The sequence below is a fragment of the Sporothrix brasiliensis genome (genome assembly GCF_000820605.1).
Source record: "Sporothrix brasiliensis 5110 chromosome Unknown Cont17, whole genome shotgun sequence".
Taxonomy (NCBI): Eukaryota; Fungi; Ascomycota; class Sordariomycetes; order Ophiostomatales; family Ophiostomataceae; genus Sporothrix; species Sporothrix brasiliensis.
The window spans coordinates 3,208,720-3,221,279 of record NW_024467136.1 but is presented as its reverse complement, the minus strand read 5'-3'; the positions used below and the strand labels follow the sequence as shown (position 1 = coordinate 3,221,279).

The window sequence follows — 12,560 nt, the reverse complement described above, 5'->3', positions numbered from 1 at the left end:
GGACTCATCTCAACCAGCTCAAAATTTAGGGCGTCTCCCACGTCTCCCACTTCCCACCCTCCTCTCCTCTACTGTCCCCAAATTACACTGTAGGCGGTTGCCTCACACTCCCACTTTACAGCGGGCGTTGGCTTGCCCTGCAATTTTGTCACTGGGCAAGCAACCAAAGCAGCACCCGGCTGGGGCTCTTTCCCTCGAACGTACTCCCGCACAAAAAACGCTTTTCCCTGGCTCAGCAGACTTGGCCCACCAATAGGCACGTCGTACACACGTCCCCCCCTTCCCGACCCTCAAAGGCCAGCCTTTTACGCTTCTTTCCCTTGGGTGCTGTGACGGAGGCTACTCGTGTACTCACGCCCCTTGCCCCTTCCCTTTTCCCTTGCCCTTCTCTCCACCCCCCCGGTTTTCTTGCCTGCTCCTGCACTCTTCCTCCATCGCCTCTCCCTCTTTCCCTCTCTCACGCAAACCTCTAACCTCTTTTCTCCGCTTTCCCTTGTTCGGGACCTCAACCTTTCTTTTCCTCTTCGTCACTCTTTCTTTCTGTCCTTCGACGCCCATCGTCTTCTTTTCTCCCGTCCTTGTCGACTGGCGACCGCCGACCACCCCGTCAACAACCTACGATCGGCCCCGCTGTGAGCGTGCGTGCACGAATACTAAGCCCGGCGCCAACTTTCGTCCTCTGTTACCCCTTCTGTCGCGGACCCTCTCAGGTTCTCGCGCCGCACTTTTCGTTTTCTATCGCTTCTTTGAATACCCTCGATTCTCCTCCTCAGATACCCATTTTTGTTTTTTCCGTATCTTGTTCGACCCTTCGCTTGTTCTGTTCATTGGAACATTTTACGCGATTACGACCTGCCGCCGTTTGATGATACTCGGTTCCATTCTCAGCGACCCGCCGACTCCCGTCGACGACACAAAGCAATCAACGGCTACCACGACGCAGGATTTCGGACGGCGTAAACGGCCGTGTCGTTCTCGCCTTGTTTCCAAACACCTCCTGTCGCGCTGTTCCAGAGAATATGGTTACGCCTCTGCGCGCCCAAACGAATCCGCACTTCGTCGCCAGCGGGCCTGTCTCTTCGTGGCTTGTGCAGTTTTGAGTTGCGGTTAGCTCGACCACACCGCATGACTGGACGGTGACCGCTTCTTTTTCCGCCTTGTTATTCATCTTACGGGTGGCTCATTTGAATACCTTTTCAGACAACGCGAACCAAGACGCGGACGACTGGCAATCTTCTACGGCTTCACATGTCGACATAGCAGAACGAACGGTTGACTCTACCTCCGCTCCCGATTTCCATTTCGTCATCCTGTCCTGGGACCGCCTCTGCTTCTAGCCTCTCGATTTTCGCGACTCGCTGTACGATTTAATATCTTCTGGGCCTGGCAGCATTGCACCTCTTCTGCCGCCACAACTTGACCGACAGCGTATCGACTTCCACCTGAACAGGCCAAGGCGTGGTTGTCCACCGCCTTTGAATCTGCGGCAATGGCCGCCAATATGAACATGCAGCAGCAGATGGGCATGCCGCTCCAGCAGCAGGCCCAGCAGCGGAGAAATGGCATCCCCAATCACCTGATGGCCATTGTCTACCAGCAGCTAGTGGCAAACACACCCGTTGTCAATGGATGGCGATCCGGTGTGCAGCTCACGGAGCGGATGGGCAAGACGGTGAACCTGTAAGTTTTTTTTTTTGCTTCTATTCTTAATTTCGGTTCCTAGGTGATTCCCCTTTCCCCTTCACCTCGTTGGCGCTACAGTTGCACCGTTGTTGTGCACAGTATCGATAATTGGTTTGCGCGTCTCGCCTACTATGTTTGCTCAGTCACCATGTACTATGTACCTTTTTAAGGTCCTGATGGCCCCCCCCCCCCCCCCCCCCCCATACCGTCGGGCCTGCAAAATAGCAACGACCTCAGCTCAATTTTTTTCACTCTTACTTTGTTTTCCTCATCGCCTTTTCTTATCCTTCGGAATCACTTTCGTTCGGTGTTTGTCGCATCGCAGATCTCGTCATTGGAGACGGCTTTATTTCAACATTTCTAACGTTGATTGATTTAAAAGGGTCACGAACATCATTCTTGCAAATCCAGGCATCGACTGGCAAAAGGCATTGCAGGCCGGTGTCGACTTTGAGCGGAAAGCCTACCTGGAAATGCCGGACAGGGTGAGTTGTAACTCTCATTGTTCACCGCCTCCTCACTGTTCGTGAACGGGACTACTGACAACATAATTAGGCGATGTACGAGAAGCAGATGACTACGAAAATTCAGGAGCAGTTTGTCAAGCGCCAGTCCAACGAGCAAAATATCAGAAACGACATGAACAACCAGCAGCTCCAGCAGCAGGCTCTTTTGCAGCAACAAGCGGCAGCGCAACAACAGGCGGCTCAGCAGCAGCAACTGCAACAGCAACTTCTCATGAACCCTCAACTCCGGGCCTTTGGACAAAACCCTCAAAGTTTCCAGCACCTGCAACACCCCATGCAGGCATCGCCAATTCCGCAGCAAAACCCTCAGCAAATGGGCGCCGCTGGTCTTATGGGCCAAAATGGAGTCGGCATGCAGATGGCACCGAACCAACAGCAGCAACAGCAACAGAACTTGCAGAACATGCAAAATTTGAACCAAGTACGCCAAAGCGGAATAGACCTCTCGAAACTGACGGAGCAAGATCGCCAAAAAGTGAACGAGTTTGCGAATCGCCTCTATATGAGCGCGGATGACAACACCAAAAGAAACTTGTTGGCCAACATGCAGAATCGCGTCAGCCCGCAAACTATTGAGAACCTCCAGCAAAGCGGAAAGGATGTTTTGATGCACATGTTCCAGATCCAGGCACTCAACGTCCTGACCCAAAAAGCCAGCAATCTACGAACGCAACCAGGTGTTGCTAATCCTAATATGCCTGGCGGCCAGCACCCGATGCAACAGCTTCAACAGCAAGCACTCCAGCAGCAGCAACAACAGCAAAATGGAATGGCCGGAGGTGTTTTGAACCCGAGCATGATGGGTGTCAGCGGGCCTGCCCAAGGCGGTGCCCTCGTTGCTGGCGCTTCTGGCCCGGGTGCACAACGCAACGCACAATACCCCTTCGGTCCCAACGTGGAAAGCATCATGAACGAGCACAAAGCTGCACTTCTTGCCCAAGAGGCTGGTCAGGTTGTTGTCCCCGCGAGTACACAAGCTGGCCGCAACCCCACGCCACAGCCGCCAATGGCTGGTGCTCCGGTTGCTCCAAACAATGCTACTGGTATGGCTGGTAACCAAGGACGTCCTAATACTCAGCAAGGTGTCCAGCTCCAGCGTGGTGGTCCCCAGATGCAGCAAGGATTCAACATGCACCAGATGGGTCTTGATGCTTCTGGTGCTGCCAATATGCAGAACCAGCAGCAGCGGGCACAACAGCAGGGCGCAAAACAATTACAAGGCCAACCCGGTGGTGTAATGGGCCACAGCCCGGCAATTGGCAACTTAGGCACGCCCATGGCTCGCCAGGCCACTGCGCAAGGCGATGCGACCCTTCAGCAACAGCAGCAACAGCAGCAGCAGCAGCAGCAGCAGCAGCAGCAACAACAGCAACAGCAGCAACAGCAACAACAACGACAAATGGCACAGGGTGGCCCAACATTTACGGGACAGCTCAACCCTCGTTTCAACCAGAACCTCAATCCCAATTTCCAGAACATGATCAATTCTATGTCAGCTGAGCAGAGGGAGAAGTTTTCGAGCCTCCCCCCAGAGAAGTTGAACGAGTTCATGGCCAGATGGGCTCAACAGCAACAGCTAAGAATGAATCAAGCCAAGAATAACCCTGCTGCCGCTGCCCAAATGCAGCAGCAGCAAAGCCGCCAAGGCCAGCTGGGCCCTGGTCAAGTCAACCAGCAGCAACTACAACAGCAGCAACAGCAACAACAACAGGCTGGTGTACAGGCAAACCAGTTTGGTATGACTGCTCAACAGCCGACGGGAATGCCGCCACAGAACATGGGCCAGCCAGGCCAGGGTCCGAGACAAATGCGCCCCCAGCATCAAGCTATTATGGATAGCATGGATTTGCCGACGCAAGTGTCCATTCAATTCAGCCTGCCTCCGGAGGTCAAGAAATGGCGTGATTTGAAGATCTGGATTGCGCAGAATAGCTTGCCAGATCCCGTCAAAGCGCAGCTGTCAAACTTTCAGATGGTGCAGTTTAGGCAGCTGGTCGAGAAGCGGACGCAACAGCAGCAGCAGCAACAGCAGCAGGGCGGTCAACAACAACGGCCTGGCCCTCCTGGTATGCAGCCTCCAAACGCTCCTGTTGCAGCTGGCCCAAATGCCAACGCAAATTCCAACGGAAACAAGCCAATTGGTCCGAATATGCAGCAGATGGCCGGCACCTTACCAAACATCCCGGCCAGCATGCTCACCATCACTGCTGCCGAGGTTGCACAGCTTCGTGCAAGAGATCCCAAGCTTGCCAATGTTTCCGAGGAGATTGTTCGAAAGTTCGGCGCACGAATGAAGCATGAACAGATTATAAAGCATTACATGCAGCAGCAGGCCAAGAATGGGGTGCCCTTGAACGTTCTTCAGCAAGCCCAACAAGCCCAGCTGGCCCAACAGCAGCCGGGAGTTGGCCAGCCCTTGAACTTGCAACAGCAGCAACTACTGCGGCAGCAACTTCAAAATCCTCTACAGGAGCAGCAACAGCCACAGCTGCAACTTCATAATCCTCTACGGCAGCAGCAGCAGCAACAGCAACAGCAACAGCAACAGCAACAGCAACAGCAACAGCAACAGCTTCAGCAACAGCAGACGAAACAGCAGCTTCAGCAACAGTTGCAACAACAGTTCCAGATGCAGCAGCAGCAGCAGCACAATCTCATGCTTCAGCAACACGGTGGTCAACTTGAAACCCCAAGTGCAGCTGCCGCAGCCGCTGCCGCGGCTGTCGCCCATAACCCTGCTGTGCAGCAGAAGCCAACGAGCCAGGCGCCAGCGGCTCCGCCGACATCTACTGGACAGACAACTCCGGCCCCCGCGCCTGCGACTGGTGCGAAGAGCAAGGCACAGCAGAATCGTGCTGCTGCTGCCAACCGCAAGCGTGCAGCAGCTGCTAATAGCAATACGACTGACGATTCGTCCAATGCCGCTTCCGCTGCTCAGCCTCAGCAGTCGCCGTCTGTGCAGGTTCAGCAACAGGCCATACAGCAACCACAGCAGCAGCAGCAGCGCCCGGTTCCGAATATGACAGCAGAGCAATTTGCCAAGCTCACACCTGAGCAACAGGAGACGATTCGCCAACGCCAGCAAGCCGTAGCATCTGCCCTCCAGCCCGGCTCTGAAACTATGCAGCACCTGTTAGCAATTGGCAATGAAGTGCGACAGGACATACACAAGGAACAGTTCCCTGACATTCCTATGACCGCCGAGGAGAAGGACGAAGTGTGGAAGAAGATTGGCGAGACCGTCGATCCCCTGTTCAAGGTCGGCCGCGCCCTTAGCCGTTTCTACCTGGCGACTCACGATGAAGTCCGCACTCGCAAATTCTTCCGAACTGTAAGTTTTAACATTATGATTTGTCTTCCTTGTTCAAACGCGTTGTCAAACCTGTCCACATTCACTGACACTGTTTCTTCTCCTTCGCACAGAGATACCGTCTTTCGCAACAATTTGTCAACTCCGAAACACTTGCTGGCCGCAAGGAGAATTTCTCTATTACTCTGGATGAAATTGAGTCACATCGGAACCTGTTGATGGATATGGCCAAGGAGGCAATGAATTTTGTGCGGGCCCATGCGAACCAGACCCAGCTCCAAGCTGGCCAGAGCGGGCAACAAATGACCGGGCCCCAGGAGTCGCAGCAGGGTCGGAACGCATCCGCCTCTGCCGCGACGTCTCAAGCTCAGCCAACTGCTGCCACTGCCAAAACCACAGCAGAGGAAACTCCGCGCACGCAGGCCAAGCATAAGCGATCAAACAGCAAGGCCAACCACCAACCGCCGGCAGCACCAACAACGGCCCAACCTCCATTCCCTCTTCACGGGGCGTCTCCCCATGGCCAGCCTGCTTACATCGGCAAGCCGAGCGTGACCCAGGAGACTCTGCATCTGCCTACGACAAAACGCCGGAAGACGAACAACCAGGCGAGTGCTGCGTCGCCTATCACTGCGCAGACGCCCGCGGCATCAACTCCTTCGGCAAAGGCTTCTCCTGAGGTTAAGCGCAGGCAGGCATCGGAAGCAAAGGCTGCCGCTGCCGCCCAGTCTACAGCCGCTGCCGCTCAGCAAGCCGCCAAGTCACTGTTTTACTGCACGGAGAACGACTGCGACATGAAGTCGACTGGATTTGCTACGGAGGAGGCTCGTCGTACCCATATCGAAGAGGAACATATCAAGCCCGCTGCCGACCCGTTCAAGTTTGTCAGCGACGCCCTTACGGACGCACTCGGTCTGGACGCGCTAGGCAATGCGAAAACGAGTGACAATGGTGTGAACACTGGAACGAACGCTACCTCATCGAAACAGGGTCTCACACCAGTCACGCCGATGTCTCGTGTGACGTCGATGAACCGGCAAGCATCTGGTGGAAAGGCTGTGGCTGGTAAAGGCCCCACCGGCAATGGGCCGAGCACCACTCCCAAGCTTTCGGACGGCGGTCTCCAGGGTTCTGCGCCCAGCATCGACACAGACGTGCTGCTTGCGTCTGCGTCATTGAGCGACGCATGGGACTTTGCCAATGTTGATCCACAGGATCTTGCCTCGACGTTCAGCTTCGCTGCAGATACAGCGGCCCAAGGCGCGATTGCCGACTTCAGCGTATATCGCAGCATGATCACGCCTAACGACACGCCCGAGTCGAGGACCGATAGCGGGTGGACTTCGGAGCCGACAAGCGACAACCTGGAGTCGACCAACCTCGACCTGAACATGGACATGTGGATGACGGCCGAGGATGGTACCATCATCCCCTCCATGCTCGACGATATGCAAAAGTTCAATATGGCCGCAATCGATGAGACCGACACGGCCGACCTGGCACAAATGTTCTTGAACGATGGTCCGAGTGGTTTCGGCGATGAGGAGACAGACATGGTGTCGATGTTCAACAAGACGAATGTCGAGCTTGACCCTTCTCTGTACTCATTTGGTGCGTCCTAAGCTATGAAACCTTGTTTTCTGCTTTATGTGCGTCTACCAACATTGTACTTTCTTCATTTTTTTATTTTATTTTTCATTTCATTTGCTTTTATTATTTCTCTCATTGGCGAACTGTCCATGACATGACGACCAACTTGAATTATGAGAGGTCGACAAAAGTTTTACGAAACACTGGAGGGATATGGAAGCGTTGGACCTGGCTTGTTTTTGCTTCTTCTTTATTTGTCTTACTGTGGTTATACTTTGCGTTTCGTTTTATGTGTCTCTTTCTTTATTCCCCGCCCACCACGGTGGCCATTTCGGTCGTTCGTCACGATTCTTATTTTTTTATACTCTTTGCCTGCTTCAGTTCTCGATGCGTGTGTTTTGATGGCCAGCTTCCGATCGCCACCATGGGCTTTCATCACGAATTTCTTTGTGCTATGAGACGATATGTTTCTTCCTTTGCTGTTGAACCGGGCAAATGGGATGCATGGGATCATCATGTTTAATTCTTGTTGATTTGGACTGTGTAAAGCCGTTGTAGATTATAGGGACAAGTGGATGACATATGCACGGATTCGTATGGATAGTTCTTAAAACTCTAAACTAGACAGGAATGAGAAATGTCGGCCGACGATTTACAAACTCTTTCGTCCCTATTGTAGTATCAGCTCATCGGATGTCGTTTCTTACATGCTCCGCGTCGTTATATTCCGTACTACCGTAGATTTGACAAGCATCGTTTGCCTAACCGTGATTTGCGATCGGCAGTAAATGCACGTCTTACGAGGTCCGCATTTGCATATAACATATGTATGTCGTACAGTGCATCTTTCGAGGCTTGTAGAAGAACAGAAGGCAAGTCGCGTCAAACCTTGGCTTCGGTTTCTCTAAAAGGGCTGTGTTTTATATTACACACGATGGATTCTCAGAAGCGGCCGAAGGCCCCCCTAGACTGAAGACTTCTAGTGGCTACAAGCGCGTTCACACCTGTCCCACTCGTCCACTAATAGCCCAGGGGTCCTTTAGGTTCGTGTTGTGATGGACCCTGTCGCGTGTGGTTTCTTTACCCTGCTAAATGATCTGTCGCAGAGGAGGGGCGAATGGGTAGGTGGGACTTGCCGCCACACACGTCTCGCAAGTGGCCCATGCCCACTGTGAAAGACGCGACTGCAGCCAAGCAGGCGTTTCCAGGGGCCCTGTTTCCAGTTGGCATCTGCCCTCAAATTAAATGGGCAAACAGACCCAACCAATGTGCTGGAAGTCGCGACTGCCCGTAACCGCGCTGTAGTAGGGCGCTGTAGACTATCCACAGCGCTCTGAACGTGCTAAAAGAGGGAGGTCGTCAGGCCTTGCGCCACGACGAACTGGGTCAAGAACGTGCAGGGAAGCCCGTAATGTGGAGAAAACAAAACACGCCTTCAGAATCGCGACTGACATGTATACGGAGTATTGGCTTTCATATACAACGGCAAGAGGTGTCGTTCGTTGTTCTTTCCGTCCTTCTTCGTTTTTCTATCTGCCCTCACGCTTTTCTACTTTCCCCAGTCACTCTTTCTAGACGTTACCGTCAAGGGAATACGTTTTGCTTTCCTCTCGTTTCTTGATCGCCGGCACTCCTTTCTTTAATCAGAGCCACTTACAACAGTCTCTCCCTGGTGTTGGAACAACACGTGCATTCGCCCACACGCTCTTGGGTCACCCGCCTTTTCTTCTTACTCGCCTTGTGCTTGTTGCTGCAAGACGCGTTGGTGGCTGGATTGCACTCTTCGAGCCCTGGCCTGATTTCCTCATCTATATACAAACTCCTTATATCTCAGGCTTTGCAATGGCCTCCCCCGTGAAACGACGCGTCCTGGCACCCCTCGACGCAAACGCGAGCGTGTCGGCCTCGCCCATTTCCGTGGCAAGCAAGCCGGTAGCCGTCGAGCACAAGTTCCCACTGTCACCGCCAAGCAGTGCCATAGCTCATAAGCGCACACTGCCGGAGACGTGTCTGGACGACGAGCCGGCCGACTCCACGACGCCCCTGAAGAAGACATGTCTCGCGAGCGGCGCGGAGATGTCGTCAACAATCCTGCTGCGTGACAGCAAGCAGTCGGAGCAGCAGTCTCAGCAACAGCAGAAGCAGCAGATCGACCAGGTTCCTACATCAGCCTCTCCAGCAGTTGCCATGACTGCCTCCGCCTCTCGGCGTTCTCTGTCCCCTACTACATCCTCCGTCTTCGATCTGTCCGCCATGGTCGACACGTCTCAGGCCACCAACATTACCGAGCCGGACATCGACGCTCCCCGGCCTGCCGGCTCGTCCGGACCGCCGACGCGCGAACAATCGCGACAGGTGCGTTACCAAAGATCAATATTGACTTATATAATTGCAGCACAGTCCCTAACATGCCTCCCCCCCAATATAGAGAGCAGAGATTCTCAAACTTCGTCTGAGTTTGGCCCGGTACAAAGTGCGGACGGGCCAGGTTGACGTCCCACTGGAGCAGCTCCGGGTGGTGCCGGCGGCAATACAACTGCAACGCCAACAAGGCCAACTGTCAAGGGAGTGGTCAGCGAGCGAATGGTTGCGTCAGCAGCGAGAGCAAAAGCACGAGGCAGAGCCGGCGAGCTCCTCGCAGCCGAGACATCAGCCGCCGCTGCCACAGCGATTGGCGCTGTGGGGCCCTGCCTCGTCAAGCGTGGTCGGCGCTCCTAGCAGCCGCGGTTGTAACGAGGAAGTGAGCGCCACTCAGACCAGCAGCAGCAGCGAGGAGGAGGAGGAGGAGGATGAAGGCGACGAAGATGTGCAAGATTCCCAGCCCCTTCCACAGCAACCGCGGCATCAGCTGGACACGGTGGACGTCATTGAAGACAGTGACCTATCGGATCAGGATGGTCCGAAGCTGATTCGGGCCAATGACGACGACGAAGACGAGGACGAGTACGGCCATGAGGACGATGATGACCTGCCTCAGATGCCGCAGATCCGTCGTTTGTCGCCCACCAAGAAGTCAACGTTGAGCAGCAACAAGCACAACATTTTGACCACGCCGCGCGGCAACCGGCTCCTGGTGGATGATGTGAACGGGGGCCATTTGGATGGTCTAACAAGCAGTGCCATGCGTGGCAGTGCCGTCAATGGTCTGCTCAGCCTTTCCCGCAGCTGAGGAAGCAGCGATACAGTTCTGGCTTTTATTTCCTAATTGTTTTGTTCTTGACTTTTACCCTCTTACGTTATCTTTCGTTTTGTCTTGGTCCATTTACATTGCGCAATGTATCATATCACGGAACATGGCTGCATCGGGGCGTTCCAGGTTCATAGTTTATATTTATATCGGGTTTTACTCTGCATACTGCTTCCAATGCAGCCGTGGCAATGTTGACGCCTTATCGTCTTTGACAAACGAACTGACTACATGAACAACAATTGTCTCGCATTAGTCCCCCTCATTGTGCTTGGGGTTTCTTATTTGCGATTCAGCTATTCAGCAAGGGGCACCCTCCAAGAATGCTTGCTAAATAAACAGACCAAAAATAAAGTGAAATCAAATAAAACACTCAGTTCCTGCTGGTACTGTCAAATGTAAGGAGCTTTGATTCAAGCAGCAGGAAACAGAACACAGCTATTGGAAAAAGTGGTATGAGCACCACGACTTCAGTAATATAAGAAAAGACACTGTGAAGAGAGACATTGTCTAGGCCGCTAGGACACGCTTTGAACAATTATCGCGTCAGAGCCATTGCCATCGTAGTCAATGTTGGTGCGCAGCGGGAAGACGGGGTCGTTTGTAGAGTTGCGAGAGCGCTGAGACTCCAGCCAGCCTATAAATTCCTCAAGGGCTGTACTGTCGACGACTTCAACGCTGAGGGACCCACTGCCCTTTTTCTCCAGTTGCTCGACGTAAAGCATATGTGCCCAATGCTGTCTTGGCGAGGAGTTTGGCGGCTGCCACTGCCCGAAGGTGCCGATGCTTCGCCAGTGTTCACGGCTCCTTGTCCCCAGTTCTTGTTCTGAACGACCCCCTTTGGGTTGCTGACCCTGGGAGTTTGGATATCAAGTGGCGGTGCTTGGGTGTGGCGTGCTTGTGAAGCCACGGCTCCGGTTTGAGGCCCTGCTATGCCGGTGTGCACAGTCCCGGTGCTGGGCTGTATAGGTTTAGAAATTGCACGCCATGGCGCGGCGGTCTCTGGGTCGGTGTATACATGTCTGTGGACAGCATACATTGTTTTGATCCTTAATTTTCTCATTCTGTAACATATTTCGCGATAGATGTCGTCCGTGGTTGAGCGGCCCGGGCAAGAATTTCGAAGCCTATGATAGTCGGACTCATTGGCTAGTACGGTCTGCTCTGGCTCGGTAACAAGTGCCTCGGGGAGAAAGGGAAACTTGGGGCCGCCATTGCACGCTCGTTTGTTTCGGCAGTGTTCCCCAAGCCTGCAGGAGTGGGCCTCAAAGTAGCCATTCCTGTCGCTTATGTATTTGATGGCTTGCGCCACGAGCATGTCGTTGATGTAGGCGATGTGGTTTTGGAAGACAACGCCGCTCTCTTTGGCAGCATCGATAATCATTTGCGCCTGCTTTTCGAACGTCATGGGAGTACAACAGTAGACTGTGCTCTGTGCAAGTGCCGGCACGACCTCGATAAATGCTTTCTCGGCCTCCAGACTGGCAATCTGAGGACAGCCAGGCTCGAAAGTTATCACATTGTCGCCCAGTGGTACTTGCGTAAAGTACATTAGCATGTAACAATAGATATTCGCGGTGCGTGAAAGACGTGCTTCTCTAAAGACCATGTAAAGTATTCGTCTGGCCCAAGTCAGTTGGTAGTCAGTGAGGATATGTTCTAAGACGAACATCTCTTTTTGGACTTCGTTCAGCCGCCGTAGCCATTCGCCACGTTCAATCTCGCGGTTGGTAAAGTCCAATCTGTGGTTGGGAATAGTAAAGGACAGCAGGTAGAAGAGATTTTTCAGGATGCGTTGGCTAGTTGTTTCCTCGGCTGGTTCCGGATTCGGTGGCATGGTCGAAGATGGGGCGGCAGCCAAACCCGGAGCTGCATTCAGAGCGGCTGTTCTCGGATTGGGTGCCATTTTGGGACTGGCTACGGTCGAGAACAGTGCGGATGCAATAGTTAAAGGTGTCAAAGGGAATGAGTTCAGTAATGGAAGAGAAACAGATGCGATGACAGTCCTGCGAGGACTAAAACGACTTGTGAGGGGAGAGGTTATTATGAAAAAAAAGGCTCTTATGAAAATAAATAAAACACACAAGAGAGTCAAATGCACCTAAACGGGGCTTTATATCAAAGGAAAGAATTTAAGGTTCTAGAAAGTTACTGATAGTAACAGTAAATACTGTCATATTGAGCAGATGCAGCAAATATTCAAGGTTCAAAATTCTTTACCTTTAGACGTTTCTAGTATTTAAAACTTCGAAAGTTTTTTTTT

At 53.1% G+C, this 12,560-nt stretch overlaps 3 protein-coding genes across 3 annotated transcripts; 2 read left to right on the top strand and 1 right to left on the bottom strand.

Annotated features, from left to right (window-relative positions):
- Window positions 1-1,489: 1,489 nt before the first annotated feature.
- SPBR_02175 (uncharacterized protein) lies at window positions 1,490-7,142 on the top strand (the record flags this gene model as incomplete). The annotated part of the gene is made up of 4 exons (XM_040760478.1): window positions 1,490-1,680; window positions 2,066-2,168; window positions 2,239-5,541; window positions 5,634-7,142. The coding sequence occupies 4 exons, from the start codon at window positions 1,490-1,492 to the stop codon at window positions 7,140-7,142; spliced, it is 5,106 nt and encodes a 1,701-aa protein (XP_040620943.1).
- A 1,810-nt stretch (window positions 7,143-8,952) lies between these two features.
- On the top strand, window positions 8,953-10,279 carry SPBR_02840 (uncharacterized protein; the record flags this gene model as incomplete). Its single annotated transcript, XM_040761143.1, has 2 exons — window positions 8,953-9,465; window positions 9,539-10,279. The coding sequence occupies 2 exons, from the start codon at window positions 8,953-8,955 to the stop codon at window positions 10,277-10,279; spliced, it is 1,254 nt and encodes a 417-aa protein (XP_040620942.1).
- Window positions 10,280-10,815: 536 nt separating this feature from the next.
- Window positions 10,816-12,203, bottom strand: SPBR_09123 (uncharacterized protein; the record flags this gene model as incomplete). The annotated part of the gene is made up of 4 exons (XM_040767249.1): window positions 10,816-11,064; window positions 11,151-11,258; window positions 11,454-11,778; window positions 11,968-12,203. The coding sequence occupies 4 exons, from the start codon at window positions 12,201-12,203 to the stop codon at window positions 10,816-10,818; spliced, it is 918 nt and encodes a 305-aa protein (XP_040620941.1).
- Between the last annotated feature and the right edge of the window lie 357 nt (window positions 12,204-12,560).